Here is a 21,249-nt window from a genome sequence, read left to right as displayed (position 1 = left end):
ACACGACAACTGTGACACATGACGATGTACAACCAACCACATTGACGCTGTGTTCACTGAATAATAATCAAAATTCAATTATCAAATGCCTGATAGAGAACAGTTTAGGCATTGTTTCACCCGTCCTCACAAACAGAAGCCAACAAACCGCCCTGGGGCGTTTCAGGTTATTGTAGAAGAAGCACAATAACAAGCGTTGATGATAACCAAGAAGCACCCGCCGTACTAGAGTGAAATTTGAGGAGCGGAGCCGCAAATATGCTCAAGGACTTGTCTTAGCATCTCACGCTAAGGCTTTAATGGATGAATGAAACAATGTGATCACAGCAGAACAATCGTAATAAAGTGAATATATGGGTTTTATTTGTTTAGGATAATACTATAACTATCTGCTTGATTTAACGCAATTTAAACAATTTGATTAAGCATTATTGTTTAGATGCTGTTTGTGTATACTTTAATGTAGTGCTTAGAAATCTTTTTGATCATGTTTGTTATACTGTATTATAAATACAGAGTGGCCAGCTCAGTTTTTTTTAATTGGTTATACTGGTTATAAGAGGGGTGATTTAAAAAGTCAGAATTCTTCCTACTCCTTTATTGAATGTGTAAATGTTTTATTGAAATCTTCTTCATTTGTGTTTTGGAAATTAAATAAATTGTTTTGTGACATTCCTTTTATTTTATGTGTGTTGCTTTTGTTTTTACATGTTCAATATATATATATACAGTACACGCACGCACGCACACGCACACGCACACGCGCGCGCGCGCACACACACACACACACACACACACACACACACACACACACACACACACACACACACACACACACACACACACACACACACACACACACACACACACACACACACACACACACACACACACACACACACACACACACACACACACACACACACACACACACACACACACACACACACACACACAGTGGGGCAAAAAAGTATTTAGTGCAAGTTCTCCCACTTGCTGTCTAGCATAATTGGTGGCTGACTAAATACTTTTTTGCCCCACTGTATATATATTATTGTTAACTACATTATTTGGTAACACTTCACAGTAAGAGTCCCTTAACTAATGTTAGTTAATGCATTATTAAGCATTAAGCATTATGAGAGACTCATATACATTTATTACGGTATTTGTCGTAGTTGCTCATGTGTTATTTAATAAACACAATAAGACCCTTATTGTAAAGTGTTACCGATTATTTTTGACAAAGTGAAAGTATGGGATACAGTTGTTTAATATTGTGTTGTTTTAATTTGAAAAGTATATGAGTACATTTATTTCTAATCAGTATTTCTTTTTCTTTTTTTTTTATTATCAATTACTAGAAATTTCAGGCGACCACATTTAAATTAAAAGCGACCCCGCATAAGGTTCCGACCCCAAGGTTGAAAAACACTGCTTTAATTTATTGGGTCTAGATCGTCTTAGATCGCTCTGTTTCCACGGTTACTGGAGCTGCTGCTCTGTTTGGTCTATTTCTGAAAATGTGCTTGAATTCATTCATAATGATCCTAGAGTGTGACTTGGTAGTGACCCCCCAGGGTGTTTAGCGTGGTGTGGTGTGACTGACCCACACCTGCACAATGAGACGCCTGAGCCTGGCCTGTTAACCGTTCTGATCTCTCTGCTCGACCTTCAGGCGCCCCCAGGAGATGTTACTGGCTAATCTTTTGATGATTTCATGCAACACACGCACACGCACCCTCACACACACACCAGAACCTCCACCTCATGCTTGTCCTCCTGATGTTACACATCATATAAGCACAGTGGCCTCAAGCCTTTGATGTGCCATGGACACTTTAGTACCAGGAAAGTTGTGTGTGTGTGTGTGGCCCTGTTTCCGCTCTGATTACGCACAGGTGTGTCTCCCTGCGTGTGTGTGTATGTGTGTGTGTGTGTGGTGCTGCTGACATGGCACAGGTATTTTGTGCGTGCTCATCAAGCATCCATTTCAGCAGAATTGGACATTTCTTTCAAAATAAAAGACTCAGAAATAGAATGCATGCAACTTTTTCTATGAAGCCTGGTAGCAAATAGTCTGCTGACCGGCGGTTTAGGACCACTGCATAGAGGTAATTAATCAGCCCAATTTCCAGATTTGATTTTAAATGAAGACTTGATTCAATTACCAACCAATTTCTGATTATTTAAGATTATTAATAATCTTCATCTTAATTAAGAATATTGATATTTAAGATGATTCAAATAACAATTATTGACCTTTTTTAACGTAAATCAGCTCAGCTGCTGAATTATTTGACGTCTCTTAAGTAAGACCTCACATCACTTTAAATACTATATAGTGTCATTGAAATAACCAAATTAGAAGGACTCGTCTGGTTTTTATTACAAAAAATGTGAATAATCTATTATTGGAAATGTAATGTCGATTCATTACATAAGAAAAAATTTGCAATTAATCAATTATCCTGAACCAGCCCAGCCCGGCCGTGACAACATGAAGATGTTAAAATACGTTTCAAGGTGGTGAAAAATAAAGAAATAAAGAAATACATAAAAATTAAATCAGGAATCCTTGATCTGTAAATCTTTCCTACTTTTTTCCACTAAGCACACACAAATGTGCATTGACTTATTTTAAGTAATGGCCACTGATGTTTGGTTGGTGCCCAGTTTTCTCTGCGTGGGCCAGTAAAGCTGAGTAATCCCGGTTCTGCCAGAGGACTCATTAAAAAAGTCAGCAGCTCATAACTCCAGCTTGTTTTTCGCAGCTTTGGGCCTTTTTTGAATTATAGAACTCAGCTGTCTTCACCCTGGGTCACTGAGGCCTGTTATCATATTAAAAATGAGTCATGTTGGACACTCGAGCATCTGTGTGTGTGTGTGTGTGTGTGTGCGTGTGTGTGTGTGTGTGTGCGTGTGTGTGACACTGGGGGTGACAAGTCATTGTTGTTACATAACACCACCTGGTGTGTATTTGAATATCCCACAAAAAAAGCTAAATAAAACACAACAAGCTGACCAGCAGCGCGTCCAGGAAGATGGGAAAAATTTTGAAATGGAGAGAAACTGGCAGGAGGAACAACAACATATTAGCAAAGCCTCAGCACGTGTTTTCTTTACTCCTGCTGATCAAAGACAAGGCCATGTTGCACACAAGCTTTTTTCCTCGGACTATAAAACATTTAAGCTCTCAACGGCAGCCTTGTCAAAGATTAAGCAAGGCCGAGTTTTTAAGTTTTTCCTGAAAACCGCGCAGTTCATTTTAAGTTCAGCTCATAAAAACTCAATCCCATCGGTTCACGGTTATAAATGAGGTAAAAAAAACAAAACAAAAGTCAACAAAACAACGTTGGGTTTAGACTTTTAAGTCCAGTGAGTAGGTACAAAACACATCCTATGTAACTGTAGTCCCTTTTCTGTGGCTCATGCCTTTCATTGGACACAAAGACACCAGTGTGGGGGAGACAATGGGACACGGACACACCCAGTTCAGCCAGGTACGGCTGACACACAGGAAGATCTCCAGAGACGGGCGGCGCGCTCGAGCTCCCAAACAAAAACAACAAAGACACACCCTGCTGCTCCGTGTAACATCATAAGTTCACATTATCAGGAGTGGATGTTACGTACAAAGACGTATCGGCTTTCCTCCAACAAAACATCTTTGACCCAATGGGTTTTAAAAGTAATGGTTTGAATTTGTTGGCTGGGATTCCACTGGTTTTATCCTTCTTGTTTTGTTCAGGTTTGATTTGACAAAGTTGTGCATGAAAGTTGTGTATTATTCTGTGTGCAAAGAGTTCCCACTTTTCTTGAAATATTAGTAAGAAAACATATTAAAGTATTGCGGGAGTTGTCCTGGAAATCTATAAAATGGTTGATTTCCAAAAGGACATGTTTTATCTTATTTGAAGCAAATGGATCACATTCATTACCCCCATTAAAGCAGATTTTGTTATCGTGATAAGACAAGAATTGCATTTTTTTTCACTTTTGTGTATGAAGATAAAAGGTTTGAGTGTCAAATAAGCAGAAAAAACAAACTCAGGTTGTCTAAGGAATTTCTGTAAGTCCATCCAAGTTTAGTTTGTAATGGTGCTGAGTATAACTATGGTACATTTTTTATTTTATGTTGTATGTGTATTGATGTTACAGTATAAAACTATGTATATATTAATTATATTATTTTTGAAACCTACATGGAAAAGAGCACAATTTGAACCTCAAAAGAAGAAATACTTATTCTCTGTTTTCCAGGTTTATTTAATTTAATTATTTATTTGATTTATCTCTGAGTTTTGTTTAAAGAAAAAAAGACTTCTAAAAACCACAGACATCTATTTACTTTATTATTTTATCTGTCAACTTGTGTTGTATGCCACTCTTTGTAAACTTTGTGTGACTGTTCAAACAAAAATACAGAAAAATAAAGAATTAAAAAAAAAAAGTTTAGTGAAGCATTGAGCTAATTTTTTTTTTCCACTTTCTTTACATTTACTGGATGGTAAACATGAGCATTATACTGTTCCCACAACGGCCTATTCAGCTGACAGAGTGTGGCGACGGCTTTTGTCGAGTACAGAAAGATGGCGTGAAATTTTGTTTTCAAAATAAAAGCTTGTTAAGAAAAATCAAAGTGCGAGGAGAAACATTCCCACAGTCGATAACTAACAAGTTCTAACCACATGATGACGACATCTGGTGGGAAATCAAGATGAACTAATGTGTCCAAATGTCATTTTGAATCTTCAGTATTAGTTATAGTCTTCATTAGTGCTGACGTTGAGTGGGGGTGTGTGTGTGTGGTTTACCTGAGCGGCAGTGTGTGCACGGCAGACAGCGGTTCATCCCGTTGGAATGCTCAGTGTACGTCTGTCCGTGTTCGCAGGATAGACACGTTCCTTGTTCTTGGTCTTGTTCACAAGCCTTCTCCACAAAGGTCCCTGTAAAACACAACGTAACAATCAGAGAGCGATGGAAAACAGGTCCAAAATTATTAAAAACTATAGCACATCTTTGTGGCAGTTTTGATGAATGAGACGGAGTCCAACTTTAGGGTTACTGGTCAGATGCAAACACAGGGTTTATTATGTCAAATAGTTTTGGGGAACAGACCAGTCTGGGTTCTCAAATCTGCTGCGGTTCAGGGCTCTCAGCGTTTTGTATGTTGCTGATAGCTGTAGTCAAAAAAGAGTGGAGCCTCCTAAGGCATAGACCATGGTGTATGCTATCAGTGTACAATGGTATCTGGCCTGCTTAGGGCAGTCTGACCAGAAGTGACCAGGAGAGTTCTGTAAATACATAACATTGTTCACTCCATGTCTAGTAGTAACCGTCTTGTCTATTGGAGTCTAATCTAAAGTACAGTCAAGTACGGCAAAATACCGGGCTACACAAGAATAAAATAAATTACATTTAAAAAAACTTTAATCTTTCTTTTTGGCCCGGTAACAAATGGTTCACAGATCGGTACCTGAAAATGAATAAATGGAGTAAATATTTAAAACTGCTGCAGATGTTTTTTAATTTTTTTTTAATCAGATAAAGACAAATTGTCGGCCTCAAAGATCAATAAATGGAAGATCATTTGCTTGAATGTTAAAATTGGGGCTTGAAAGTTTGTTTTGATCTCCACTATAAACACTGTCTTAATGACATTGTTGAAAAGGTTTTGCACATTGCATTATGGGATGTAGAGTCCCGTAGACAAATGCAGAGAAGTGTTTTTACTTCATTCTTAATGCGATTTCTTGTGTTTGACCCCAAAAACTCTGCTAAAGTGACTTCCCAACACATTTCTGGTGTTTTTACGAACTGAAAATTATGGCCAAACACTGGCTAGATGTTTATTTTGAGGCTTACATGGAACGATCCAAACCCGGAATAAATGAAATGCCTTAAGGTACATTCACATCGAAGGCGACTTCAGCAACTATAGTTGCTTAGATCACCTGTGATACTGTAAGTCGCTTCAACATAGTCGCGCTTTTTCTCGCTTCATCTACCCCAGTGACATGACGAGCGGAGGGAGTGACGTGGAAAGAAAGTCGTTTTTGATTGGATGTGTTACTTTAAGTCACTTGTAAAGTTCAAAATCTTCAACTTTGAGTGACTTCGAGCAACTCTGATCGCGTTTGACGTCATGTCATTTACATTGATTTTGAGAGAGTGAACACGCTTTTACACAAAGAGGTGATATCAAGGGGAATATCGGAAAAAAACATGAACAAAAATGGAGTCAAGAGAATTACTGCTCTCCCTGTCTGGCAAAGAAAAACAAGAAATCACTGTAAGAATGAAATAAAAACACTTTAATGCATCCATTTACAGATCTCCACATCCCACAAGGCAATGCCCACAACTGTTCTGGCAAGTCTATAAACCCATTGTTTACAGTTGAGATCAAAACAAAGAAAAAGTGTTATTTTGTAAGAGCATGTTTTTGTAATTATATTGATAAATCTGCGGACAAAGAAATATCAGAATACTTGACAAAATGTAGATATTTTAGGAGTGTCCCACACAAAATGGTAATCCCTTAAGATTTGGTTATTGTCAAAAAGTCCAAGCATGACATAAAACATCAAGTTAATACCCCTTAGGGACATAAACAGCAAATGAAGGGGAAGTCATTTTAGGTTAGAGTTTGGTGGGATTTTAAGCTTCCCACTGCCTTCGTGAACTTAATTAACTGTTGCATATTTTCTGCTTCTTTCTGATACTCAAGTCGAAAAAAAGGCAGAAGACACAAACACTCAACAAAGAGCTAAATATTACTAGGAAATAAAGAGGCTCTTACTACACTTGTACAACTGTTACAGTAATAGAGTGGAAAAGATAAAAATAAACAAACATCAGTGAAAATCCCCCAATCAAGTGGCTTTTTAAATATGAGAACTGAACAACAGTCAAGACTGTAAACAAACAATCATAAAGTTGAAGAGAAAACACAGAAGCGGAGACAGAGGTCCATATCAGCCACCTCATGTCACAAGGACACAATGATAGTCTGTTATAAACTAATATTTATCATCAAACAACTCTTACTGGGAACTGGCTGATGTGCAGAGGGAGAAACAACACTAAATTTGGACACATCAGAACAGCACTTAACTGCGTGTCACAAGCACAGCCGATGGGACTCAGTATAGACGCTTCATTTTAGGCCGCTCCAACCGGGCCAGGGTTTGGTTTTCTAGATAGTCCGGATAGTTGAACCTGGTGTGAACACGCAACCAGCCTGTGGTACACATCTATTTCAGATGAAAACTGGTTTTAGAGCAAACTCAGCTTGTTTTACACCTCTGATGAAATATTGAAGTAAAAAAAACAAAAAAAGAAAACGGTGTGAGATGGCTTTACCAGCAAAGGCAGGGGTCTGCATCCTGCGGCTCTGGAGCCTAATGTGGCTCTTTGACTCTTTTGCAATGGCTCCCTATCGCTTAAAAAAAAAATTTTTGAAATAAAAAGTTTTTTTTTTTTTTTTTTACAGAGGCTATTAATGATTAATGACAAATAAAACCAAGATATAACAATTTGTTAAGCTAAAAATAAATCACGTTGTGCAATGACTCAGCACCTTCCTACTTCACCTCCTGCAACATCTACAGACCATCAACTTTCCTGCACCTGTGGCTAACTTTAAGTTTTAAATCCCTGGTAAGATAACTAAACCAACAAAAACACTATTCTGGAAGAAAATAGATTTTAATTGTGTGAGGACAGATTCATTTAACCACCAATGTGCCAGTTTATTATGCATGCTTTATCTGTGTGTTGATCACATGATCATGTGTTATCAAATTCAAGTTACTTTTTGTAGCCTTTCAAATACATTAACTAAAAAAAAAATCTTCTTTATATAACATTGTGCTCACGAAAACTCATATGTGTAAGAATTTGAAGAAAGATACTGTTTTTATTAATTTAATTTAAACTATTTTTAAGTTGCCATTTACATGATCAATAAAAATCAAGTCAAATTAAATCAAACATTATTATAATTTTAACTGTATAAAATTTAATACACTGTATTGTCTTCATTGAGAAGGCAAAATGGCTCCTTTGAGAGTGAAGGTTGCAGACCCCTGAGCTAAGGGAACGCATACATGTACAAGAGGCTCTGTGACTCATTGTGGTGAAACGAGTCAGGGAGTCCCCAACTCCCGTCACTTTTGCTTGTTCATTCTACTGCTTCTTGCTGCTTAAAATAATATCAACACTTTCCTGTTTGAGTTACGGCATTAAAAAACAAGCAAATCGTGTAACTGACGGGTTTTTCCCATCAATTTGGAATGATTCCAAAAGTGCGCAGTGAACGAGTCAAATCAAGGAGTGAAAGTTACCCCCAGTTCTCCGCCCATTAGAGAGAGTCCTGGACTATCCCAAAGTGATCCCTGCTCCCGGCTGTGCTCACTGGGGTTTGACCCTGGTCAGGGTGGTGCACCTTAGGATGTCTGTGATGGTTCTCATTCTGGTACACTTAGAATCAGAATCAGTTGCATTTAAAAAGTACAGTTTTTACACCATACAAGGAATTTGACTTGATGACTGGTCTTTAATGCCACCCCAGTTTGGTCACCCTCACCAACGTTACCATCCTTCTTATGTTAGTGATGCGTCTCAAACTGAGACCGGCGGGCTACTTTTGGCCCTCTGAGCCCTGTTTTCTAAACTGCGCTTGTGTTAGCAGATATCTGATATATTTTTTTTAAGTATTTTATTTATTAATTACTTAAAATTAAATAATTTTTAATATTATTTCAGTTACATTTTATTGTATTTGTTCTTATTTTATTAGATATGATAACTATGTAAAACTAATTTGAGTTACTTTGCTTCAGTTTGGAAGAATATTTGTATTTGTTGTTTATACAGTATATGCCAAAACTGCCCTTCATGCACCAATACAAAAAATGTTTGGATAATGTATTCAAAGTGAAGTTTAGATTATTTTAAAAGCATGTGATGTCAGCTGTGAAGCCATGTGTTTGCAACACCGTACGGCATCACTTAGACAATACACACTGTTCACCTCTGTGTGTCTGGGTGCTACTCCCCTTAATCATGTGTTTCTCAAATTCTATCTGTCGCGTCCAAGAATTAATCATTTTCACATCGTAAATGTTTCTCACACGTTAAATATCAAACAAGACCCTTTAAAAGGATATAGCTCAGTTTCTGACTTGAAAAGATGGACAAGAGTGTTTATTTTATGATGTCTGACAGACTATTGATTTGAAATCAACCTAAAATGACTTAACCCTTCAGCCACAGACCCTTTTCAGTGGATCGCAGGTAAAAAAAAAAAAAAAAAAACACAAGAAAACAAACTTTTGCTGTGAAAGAGTAGAACTGTATTATTCAAACTTAGAAAAGGTATAGTTGACTTTATGTACGTTCATCTATCCATTTTCTAACCTGCTTGCTCCTTCTTAGAGTTCCGGGGGTCTGCTGGCGCCTATCACAGGTGTGATTAGGCGCTAGGCGGGTGTACACCCTGGACAGGGCTCCAGTTCATCACAGGCCAACATAAATACAGTCAGACAACCACTGACACTCCCATTCAGACTCCAAATGTAATGTTTTTTTTCTTCTTTTTAACAGTGGGAAGAAATGAGAAAACTCAGAAAACCCAAGCAAGCATGGGGAGAACTTGCAAACTCTACACAGAAGGGAGTGAAGTGTTGTGGTGGGGTAGATGTGCCAACCACTACGCCACGGTGCTGCCTCATTTGATGGACATTTTAGTTTAGATTTCTTTTAAATTGCACAGCAGAGAAACCTCTGCAGTAAAGCACAGACAGGACACCCTGAGAGACAGGAGGAAAGGGGGGAGGGTGTGGAAACCAAAAGTCCTGGTTAGGGAGGGGGGCTTAAAGTCAGGATGAAGGTTTGGATACAGAAAAGAGGCGGTGCAGGGTCAGGTGGATGAAAGGTAAGGGTTGTCTAAACTAAAGGGTTTGGTGAGGAAGAAGTGGATGAAGAAAGGGTGTGGCTCTCTCACTCAGACCCATCCTTGGATGGACCAACTGTCTCTTCCACATCTTTATTGTTAAAATACCAGACCACTATTAAAAATTCTTCTCTTACCCTACTTAGATGTGATTAAAGGACACTTGACTGCACTTTATTCCTCTTGTGAAATTAATCCAAAATCATTTCAAGATAAATAAAAGAGGTTTCACAGATCCAGTACCATAGATCACTCATCGTTAAAGTCTGTGGAAAGCAGAAACACATTTGTGTTATGAGTTTGTCACACCACAGAAACATGTGTCATTGACCATTAAGCCAAATTTGAAAGTATTAGGTCTCAAAATCATGGAAAAACAAGCACTTCTATGCTCTGAATTGGTGGGGGCGTGTCAGTTAGAGGAGCCGGTATCACGCCGACACGCGGGAAGGGCGCCGCCTCTGTGTACTGTAGTAGGACATAACCTACAGTAACAATTCAAGCTAGCGCTAGCAGAGTCATATGACGGACCCAGCCTTACCCGTTTGAGCCATCAGAGCCAGAAACTGACAACCAAAAATCCCGACTGTGTGTCGAGGTAACACAGAACGCAAGCGTTGTGATTGGTCTGCCTAAACCTCAGCCCTGGTCATTGCCTTTTTCACTCAACACCGCCTTCTTTCAACTTTTTGCGGAGCGATACGAGAGTTGTTTCAACACTAAAAGTGCCAGAGTTTTATTATGTCCTTTCATGGCTGCAGCACACATGAAGCACCGCCAAATGGAGTCAATTATGAAGAAAAAGTCTGTGTGTACTGTTATTATCACTACTCTGGAGGAGACATGACTGGTTAGCTGACTGGTTTACTGGTTAGCTGACTAGTTCGCGAGCTGCAAACTGTCGTAAGAGATGCTATCTGGGACTCGAGAGCGAGCGGGAAACCACCGAAGCTAATGCGCTGAATGTATTTATACGCTTCAGCAGCAGGATCGGGTTTATGCTAAAGATGGCTCCATTACGTAACGCTGCTTTGATTTCGGACTCACCCAATAAATCCTGAACACAGAAATTTGAAACACCTAGACACAAGCCTAGATCTACAATGAAATTATAAATGGTTAAATGGCTTTTTACATATTTTAAGGAACACATTTATGACCTATTTAATGTGTTTAGAAGAAAATGGCTGAATTAGCTTTTCACGGTCTTTAACATCTTCTTCTGCTGCTCCTCTCCCTTCTCAGAATTGGCTTCCCGTTTCTTCTGCTGCTGCTTCGGATTCAGTTGGACCAGCTGCTTCTGTTCTGGTTTCATCTCACTCTTTCTTCATCTCCTGCAACTTTTTTCCTCCTCCAGGTAGCTTAACTCTTCCTCTAGAAGGTTCTGCTGCTCGAGCAAGGCGAGCAATTCCTCCACTTGCTGTGTTTCCTGCTTTAGGCGTTTGTTCTCCTCCTCCAGGGAAGTGCATTTTCCCTTCCAGGCTGGCGTTTTCTTGATGAGCTCCAGGTTCAGTTCCTCTGCGAGGGTTAGCTGTTCCTTCAGCACCATCACCTCCTGCTGGATGTCATTTTGGGAGGAAACCATAATGATCTTTGGAGTTTTTGCCTTCTCAGCCTCGATTTCATCACTGAGACGATCGATCTCTAGTTTGTAGTTAAAATCTTTGGTCTGCAGCTCGTGGCGCACAGCATTGAGCTCAGACTCCAGCTCAAGATTTTTGAGGATCTTCTTAGTCTTTTCCAGCTGAATCTTCTCATATTGTTCCTTGAAGTGCTGCTGCCGCGTTTCCAATAGCCTCTCCAGCTGCTTATTCTTGTGGTTGATGTTGTGCAGCTCAAAGCAGACGTGCTGTCGGCCTGTGAGTAGTTTCTTCACATGCTTGTTCTGGTTTTCCAGCTTTTGTTGGAAAAAGGTGGACGGGCCGTCCCTCTCCTGGTGTTGGATATTAACACCCTTGGTGAACTGCTGTGAACTACTTGGATTCATTGTTAAAAAAATCTTATTACTTATGCTTGACAGTGGTTTATAGACTGCTCAAGATCCCAGTTGGTGTTCTTCTGGCTGCTTCCTTAGAAAGACTGAAGGTACAGGGTTGAAAGGCTTTGATGACATCACCACCATTGCATCCATTTGTCACATGTTAACTCCTTAGCTGCTGAGTTCCAAAAAACAATGCAGCTCACTGCTTTGTGTTGTTGCTGTTGTGAGGTTTAATATTTTTTTTATATATTTATTTATTACAAATTGTCCAAAAAAGTCATTTTTATTTTACAATTAAAAAATTAACTATAGCCTTACCTAAGCTTTAGGTTGTCATATTTTCACTAGTTTTTAATGATTTACTATTGCTTTAAATTAAAAAATAATAAAATTCAACATTTTCTATGCCTTACCATAGCCTTACTTCCATTTTAGAGTGTTTGATGTATCTTCATTAGCTTTTAGTGACGTGCGACTTGATCCCACACTAAATTGTCAAAACAAATTCCTTTGAGTGTCAAATGAAGCAATAAAAACAGTGTCCAGTAATCACATTTTTGCGAAACATATTATGATCAAAGGATTAATTGGATATTTTGAGTCAAAAAATAATCTATATATATATTTAGCAAAAAAGACACAATAAAAAAAAAAACAAAACAAAAAACTGTATGCGCTACCCACTTTTTGCCTTCAGCTTTCCGTTTCAGTCACACATTCTTTCCACAGTGGATTTTCCAGAATGTGTCGGCATGTGGTTCAGCTTATGTTTTTTAAATCTTCAGGGCTTTCCCTGGAACTGCCATCCTAAATGTCGGCACTAAGTTATGTTAAATTGGAGTTATTTCAGAAGACAAGATCCAGGGCTTTGAAGGTTGTTATTTTTACCCATTTATCTGAACAGAAAAGAAAGAAAAGAGCCCAATTTCTTCCAATTCAACACATCTATTTGATCATATAACATCATAGGCATGCATACAAACCAGAGTATAAAAGTGTCCATCTTATTCCTGGAGTAACTGGTTCATATTTTGAATTTTGTTAATCCCAATTGATTTTTGGAATAGAATTCTCTTAGGTAAGACAAAAACAGTTTCTCTGGAGTAGGCATTTTGCTTTTATCTGCAACTAAAGTTTTTTTTTTTTGGTGGCATCCCTCAGGTTTGTCGGCTGTTTGCACATGGTACAACACGTGCACTTATATGGTGTTTAGTGGGTGTCACATATGCTAATCAGTGTATGTCCAAGTTACGATCAAGTGGGATTCAACGTTCAGCACACCTGGGTTGAAACAGATTTGGAAGTTTAGAGGGTTTAATGCATCCAGAGTTGATTTATGAACAATGCTAATGCTAGAGTAATGCCAATGCTAGGCTAATGCTATAGCTAGGCCAATGCTAATGCTAGGTTAATGCTAATGCTAGGCAAATGCTAGACTAATGCTAAGTTAGTGTTAACGCTAATGCTAGGATAATGCCATTACTAGGCAAATGCTAATGCCAGAGTAATGCCAATGCTAGGCTAATGCTAATGCTAGGTTAATGCTATTGTTAGACTAATACTAATGCTAGTTTAAATACTATTGCTAGGTTACAGCTAAAGCTCGGTTAATGCTAATATTAGGCTAATGCTATTGCTAATGCTGATGTTCGGTTAATGCAGTGTGACAATAATGCTAATGCTAAGTTAATACAGTGTGACGCAGGCCAGCACCTGCATCCGCACATGTATTTTCTTCAGGAAATGCTAATATTCTAGTTAATTCTGCTTTTGTAAAGTTGTTCTTTAAATGCAAACCCACAAAAAGCAACAAAGTAAATACCAAATGTCAGTCTCCGACTTGATTTTGCCAAAGAAAGCAGATAAACGACCAGTTTTGTTGTTTTTTTATTGGTTAGTTGATTTTGGCTCTTACCAGCCTGGCAGTTGAGGCAGCAGAGTCCCTGATGCAGGTACTGCTCGTTCTCCACACATAGTCTGTGACGTCGCACGGTGAGGTTTCTGTATTCATCGCTGGACCACTGAGCTGCTGGCGGTTCAGCTGCGTGGCAAACGAGCCCGATGAAGAGCGCCGCCAATGATACCTGCTTCATCAAGGTTGAAAAGAAAAGGAAAGAAAGAGATAAAAACAAAGAGGCGGTTAGGGATTTTATGAGCAAACACACTCGTCCTTTGAGTTTATTAGATAGAGGACAGAAAAAAGACAAGTCAATCTTCATAGGAAACTTTGTGTGAGCAATCTGCTGTTTAATTTGAAACATCTGATCTGAACATCTGCCACGGGAACATAAGCTTGTTTGTGCAGAGCACTAGGCTACACGCTAACTGCATGCAGCGCAACAGGCGACCAAATGTAATTACTCAATGTTCTGGTTTTCCTTTCAGAAAAAGGATGCAAAGATGGAGAATGGGCTTCATGTGACTGTGAGTTTGATAAGGTAACAGCAGCGCTCGTATCAAATGCAATTCCCCAAATCCATTCATGTGTAAGATAATGACAGGCTTGTGTAGGTGGGGTACATAGAAGAATACGGCTGAACACTTTAGTGTGGCCCCCAGGCACTGGTGTTTATTCACACGCTTTTCACCATGTCTATGTGAGAAGGCCCCATTCATCGGCAAACAACACACTTTAGTGCCTCGACTTCAAATGACCCACATTCTTAAAGCCCGGCTCTTTGAATGCCTCGACATGCGACACCATGGCGAAGCGCCTCCAACGCAACGTGACACCTCTCGGGTAAATGAGAGTCCCAGATTTGGGAGGTTTTGTCTCTCCCGCTCCCCACCCAGCCTCAACTCCACCAGGGCAGAAGAAAACCGGCTCGGGAAGAGGAGTGGGAAGCTGTAGAGAAACGGTCCACTCCACAAGAAATAGGCCCTTGTTCTTTGTACATGATGTTTCATCTCAATATGATAAAAAAAAATTCCAAATACTCTAGATTTGTTTGCAAACAAAAGGATACCACCATTAATGTTGACTTCAGAGTTTAGACTCAAAGGAGTTTTTGGTTTGGTGCTCATGTGTATTACATTGAAAATGGATTATAACATGTTAACCCCTTGTTTCTCCTTGTTTTCTGCCAAAAGAATAAAATCTTCCCATCAGTAATTAACATTAGAGAGAATCTACTGCATGACGTGTCCATTAATATTCACTGGTATAACACTAAGGTACCACCCAATGACTATAAGGCCTCAAATGTACCATTATTACAAATAACAGACGGAAACCAAGTAATTAACTACTTGAAACGGAAAACGTGAAACATGAAACGGAGCATACTCTCGCCTACATGTTCTGGGAGAATATCACACATGTACACCGTATTCTCCTATTAAACGGTTAGTTTTTGTGTTTCCAACATGTAAATGGAGTTTTCATATATAGCGCTATATCTCGCACTACGAAATCTCACGAGATGTAAGCGGACTGGACTTCCAACGCATCAAAAAATCTATTTTATTTACAAGATTTAACCTAATTAATCAATATTTATCACGTCAGTATTTACGCCACACAAAGGAAAGACAATTAAATAGGGGGAAAAAAACAACAGAAATTGATAAAACCCTGAAACAGAATTTGGAGAATTTTGAAATGAAAAACTAGAGGCCTTACTAATGGTGTTTGTGCATTGGGAAAAAAAAAAATATTGATGTGATTTAAACAAGCATAAGGGAATCCAAATTTCCATTTCAAAAATTCTGGATTTCCATTTAAGAGTTATCTATTGATTCAGTTTTGTTTCTGTTTTATCGTCTTTTCTTTAATGGCTTTATTGGCTGTTAAACTTCCTTAGTTATACCAAACATGAGAAATACAATAGAACTAATAGAGTCAACTACTGATATTATTAATATGCTTCAAATGATGTATGGAAGCAGGAATGGTTACTCATAAATCAGGCAAGATTACAAAATTAGACATGTCCGTCTAAACACCTGATTAATGGGAAGAATAACAGATACTTTTGTGTGACATGTTCCCAAAACACGTAAGCGAGGGTTTCGTCTGTGTATATAGCTATTTCTATTTAATTTTGCCCAAAATTATAATAGCATTTAAATGTGTGATATTGTCCAAAACATGCATGATAGGTATATCTGTGTCATGTTAGATTGCCATTCCAGTTACATAACGTGAATTACGCATTTTCCGTCCGTTTTCCATGATCAAGGAAAGTTGGAGACCCTACGAGTGGCTGACGACAGTAGATGAGCAGGATTTCAGACAAAGGACATTTCTCGTCTGTAAGATTCTTAATGTGATAAATGTGATTAATTGGAAGATGTAATTCATGAAATTATTTGTTTTCTTTTTGACAACTCTTTTATAGTTTCTATATTTCCGTTTGTTGAATGTATCAGTTCATGTTTGTTTATTGTCAATTTTGGATTCCTTCTTACTCAAGGATACACATATGTGGACGTGTGTATGCATTTAATGTGTTCGTGCTGAGGGTTAGATCCTGTGTATAAGCGTGATGGCTGCTCCTGACACATTGTTTTCTATAAGTTTGCAATTACATTTTACGCAATCCCTTATTGTGTGTTAAATAAAGAAACTAATTATAACGTCAACTGCAACGAGAGCATAATACAAGCTGCATAAAAATGCAGGCAGGTTGAAACAGGAAGTTCTCTTGGATTCAGTTGTTCTTGCATAACATTTATGGCAAAACTGGCATCCAAACAGGATTTTAATTGGTTAAAAAAAATTAAAACATTTTGTGGAGACAATTTTGAAAAATAAACTCCTTTAGAAAAACAAATCCTAGTATTTGAGCAGTGACACAAATCACCAGATGGAGTGGGACAAGCTGAGTTAAAAAGACAACACCGACTCTCTGGAGGGACGCCATGCCTTGTCCTTCAAAAAACTTTTCCTGCTCGGGCTCTTTTTTCTTCTTCTCAACCTACGTTTTTCCTACGTCAGACTTTCCAAAGACGCTGAAAGGCAGGAGTGGAGAGGCCGAGGGCCTGGTTAGAGAAGTCTCAATCACACCATTTATATCTACCCAAATGCTCGGGGAGGGGAGGATGGAGTGGAGATGCAGGAGAGCGCTGGAAAAGGGGAGGGAAATAAAATCAGAGTGAGGGTGAGTTTCTGAAGACTCGAAACCACAAAGTGCATGAGTTCGGATTAAGTGACAAGTATCAGTGTTTAAAGCACATGCGGAGAAAAAAAGGAAGGGGGAAAGACTCTGCATGATGTCTGTGAAGGGGGCGCAACGCCATGACGTTTATCCATCAGTAACGTAGCCTGCCAAAAACTCATTCAACATACGCAGATGATGCTGAGGTGACATTATTTACTTAGCTTTGTCTGCTTTAGAGTCGGACAATTTTAGCTGCAAACACGTTTTTTCACTAGTCAGCAAATTGTTTGTAATTCAGTCATGCTTTAACTTCTGACACTCCAGTGTGTTTCTGTAGATACAGCTTTATTATTTCACACATTTGATTGTCTGTAATGTGTATGTTGTTTCCAAACTACAGCATTTAGTTCAAGTCTTGTTGTATATTATCATTTTATGTACTGTTGTCCTTTTTGTGTGTTTTAGGAGTCATTTTTGTGTATTTTTCTGTCATTTTGTGTGCTATCGCTGTCCTTTTGTTTGTGGTGTAATTTTTGTATATTTTTATGTTATTTTGTGTGTGTTTTTGAAGTAATTGAAGTTTTTTTTTTACTCTTTGGTCATTTTGCATGCCATCTATGTTCTTTTGTGTGTTTTTGGAGTAATTTTTTGTGAATTGTTCTGTCATTGTGTGTATTTTTCTTTTTCTTGCATATTTTAGAAATCATTGCGTGTTTTTGTTGTCCTTCAGTGCATTTTTGTGTATTTTTCTATCATTTTGTTTGTCATTTCAGTAATTGTGTATTTTATTTTGTCATTTTGTGTGTTTTTGCAGTAATATTGTGCATTTTTCTGTCCTTTTGTGTGCCATCGTTGTCCCTTTGTGTGCTTTTGGAGTTATTTTTGTGAATTGTTCAGTCATTGTGTATATTTTTCTTTATTTTGTTTATTTTTGAAATGTTTGTGTTGCCCTTTTGTGCATTTGTTTATTTATTTATTTTTTTCATCATTTTGTGTATTGTTGGAGTAATTTGTGTGTATATTTCTGTCGTAGTGTGTGTATTTTTCCTTATCTGGTGCATTTTTCGAGTTCTTTTGTTTATGTTTGGAGTCATGTTGTGAATTTGCTTGAGGGCCCATGTATGCATTAGACTATTGAAAACAGATGACTGCAGCAGACTAAACACCATTAGACTGCACTGATAGAAAGTTTCTTTAAAATAGTTATTCTACTTTTGGTGCTTTTATTTGCGATGTTTGATAAACCTGTTGTTACACAGTAGTGATTTGCTGATCATCACCTCTAACCATGCAGTGGTTGATAAAATACCATCTCACATAGTGTTTTCACTCATCTCTGCATACGCTGAGTCAAATCTAAGTGAAACGTTGACAGTTGAGTTAAATACAATCCCTGTCCATTTTACGATATGTGGTTTCCCAAGCTTTTGGCAACGCTTGAACGTGGCCTGCCTTCACACAGGAGGAAATAACAGCCATTTGTCTACACCAATATCATCACAAACCTACAATATACACAATCCCTCTGGGCAGCCACAATGCGGCTTGGTTTTTACCTCTAGAGTGAAGTGAGAGGGAAGAGCAGAGTGACCGTAACCTCAACACAGAAACCTCTCCAAACCCACAATCCCTGGAATGAGTCCAAGTGGTTGAGTCCACTTCAGTCATCCTCTGTACAACGAGTGGGCTCTGCTGCTGCTGCACATTAGCCGCCACTATGAGCCTTTGTGTCATACAGTGTGCACGTATCACCAGCTAGTAAGTGGACCCAAGTTAAACTAATAAGAGCCGCAATGAAATAATGAGGGACATTCTGATTATCTGACGGCAGTAGCGCGCCTCCGCTTCCTCTGTACAACCAGGGTTCTTACAAATTGCCTTGGCGCGAAGCCCTTAAACGCATCGTAAAACTGAGTATGTATTTGTGACTAAATGACAGGACTTCCTTTCAGCTGACCCAGGTTATCAATGGGCCATTTAGAGGGCTGTGATCACTGCGTACCCCCAGGAAATTACAGTGAGCGTCTTTATTCCAAAAGTGGCTCCACACGCACGCACGCGCACGCACACACACACACACACACCACACACCACACACCACACACCACACACCACACACCACACACACACACACACACACACACACACACACACACACACACACACACACACACACAAGTGAAAGGGAGATGATTTCAATCTTTTCTTTCTGGGAAGCAAAGGCATGTTGTGCTTCATTATAAATTCTATCAGAAGCAGCACTCCACACATAAACACTGATTAAGTGTTTCTGGGTCCTGGGAAAATGTAACACTGGGTAAAAGGAGAAGGAAAACAAAAGCTGCTGCTCAGAAACACAAATATACAAACTATAAAATACTACTACGTGTAAAATCAATGAAGCGCTTCTAAAATTCCCCAACTGAATCTCAGAATTTACCCTATTACCCTATTAAACTTCCTGAAATTGTGTCAAACATGTTTCATACAGTTAATTAAAATTAGCTATTGTTATTAATTTAATATGTCTCGTCTCCGCTGTAGAAGTGCACCAAATCACATGCTGAAATCACATAAGATTACGTAGCACGAGATTTGACAAGATCCATTTTTTTCTACACTTACGGTATTAGACATTAGGCCACCCGTCACAATGCACAAAAGATCTTGGAAATGCGAAATATTGTCCCGTATTGTCTGGCATATCATGGGATTTTTTAATGACATTTCCGTCTCCTTAGCCACTAATTTCCAGGAAAAAAAAGAAAAAAATAGCGTATTAATGCATGATAATTTCCCAAAACCTGCATGTGAGGATTATATTCTAGGGGCGTGCATTGCCATAAATCCAGCGATACGATTCACAAGTCTCGATACAATATATACCGATACTAAACAATACGATATACAGTACATCGCAATATCAATAATTACAAATGTCACCGTTACAAGAAGAATATGGCATGGAATACAATTTATTTCATTTTTTTAAACTTGCGAGAACAAGAAAATGGTAACTAACAAGGTCTTATGTGGTTCACTGACACCTAGTGGCTCGACATTTACGTGCTATGCAAATCTTAACGCCACAATTAAATGTTTTTTCGTTAAAAAATTGTTTTGAAATTTTTTTTTATTGATACAGTAATTGCGCAGTGAAATGTCGCGATTTATCGCCGAATCAATTTTTTTCTTACACTGTCATATTGCAATTTCCTTTTGACTTTGTTTAAAAATAAAAATCAAGTAATGAAAATAAATACACAACTGAGAAGCATCTCAGGTGACTTGATTAAACCAGAACCCCTTCATACGTCACAATCCATATACCGCATGGTCATTGTCAAAGTGTCGGTTTTAGTGTGTGCAAGATTTTTCATTAAAATGCTAAATGTATGGACATAATGATGAAAGAAACACTACCGTTATTTAGGGTGTCTACGTAGTTTCATTTATCATCAACATGAAGAATGGCGAAAGCTTCTGTTAAATACGTGAGTGTGTTTCCGGTTCCATGTAAACAAATAGGATAAAAAACTGCATTTGTCGACTCACCAAACCATGTGAAGCCTCAAGTGTTTGACGTGTGTAAGCTCATTGTGTATTTATTTTACAAAAATACATCCATCTACATTACGGTGGTTCACAATATAATGCTATAAGTAAAAGTTTGCCATATTTTGCTAGATTGCATTTTTCCTTGTTCCTATTGACATTTTAAACATCTGTACTAAATATTTTAAGGGTGGCACACTTTTTCACTATTGTTAATGCTCAACCGAAGAATGCACAACTTTCACAGATATCAGAACTTTGAATGACATAAAGGTGAGTAAAGTCATTATTAGTCTTTTCCTATGAATGAGTAATCCATTTTGGGTACAGTTGCTTACAACGTCAGTTAGAACAAGGCAAAAAGTAATCTGGCAAAATTTGGTGAAAATTCATTCTGTGAACCGCCCTCATCTGGAGTGAAAGTTTCGAGCTTTGTTATCAAACTTTCGCTTGTAACCGCGTCTCTAAATCTGAAAAATGCAACTGTTGTGTTGGTTCGTCTCCAATCCTTCGCTTCAAGGCCAACCTTGACAGGACCGTGGAAGCTTCCTGCTTTCCAAATGAATCCAAGCATTCCCAGGAGACCTTAGCTAATCATACATACCTTTCTATGACTAACATTCTGTTTTAAAAAGATCAGAACAAGTAAT

At 38.4% G+C, this 21,249-nt stretch overlaps 1 protein-coding gene across 2 annotated transcripts in view; it reads right to left on the bottom strand.

The window, feature by feature from the left end:
- Positions 1-21,249, bottom strand: part of tnfrsfa (tumor necrosis factor receptor superfamily, member a) — a 46,458-nt gene that overhangs the window by 10,336 nt on the left and 14,873 nt on the right. The window contains exons 2-3 of one of the 2 annotated variants that reach the window (XM_028463265.1): positions 13,858-14,029; positions 4,818-4,949 (exon numbers count right to left, since the gene is read on the bottom strand). In XM_028463265.1, coding sequence (XP_028319066.1) covers positions 4,818-4,949; positions 13,858-14,029 — 304 coding nt within the window. The remainder of the gene's footprint in view (positions 1-4,817; positions 4,950-13,857; positions 14,030-21,249) is intronic. The other variant, XM_028463266.1, reaches the window with a different exon arrangement.

Source organism: Gouania willdenowi, chromosome 12 (genome assembly GCF_900634775.1).
Source record: "Gouania willdenowi chromosome 12, fGouWil2.1, whole genome shotgun sequence".
In the NCBI taxonomy this organism is placed as follows: Eukaryota; Metazoa; Chordata; class Actinopteri; order Blenniiformes; family Gobiesocidae; genus Gouania; species Gouania willdenowi.
Note: the sequence above shows the minus strand (reverse complement) of the source record. Positions and strands in the feature narration are given on the sequence as shown.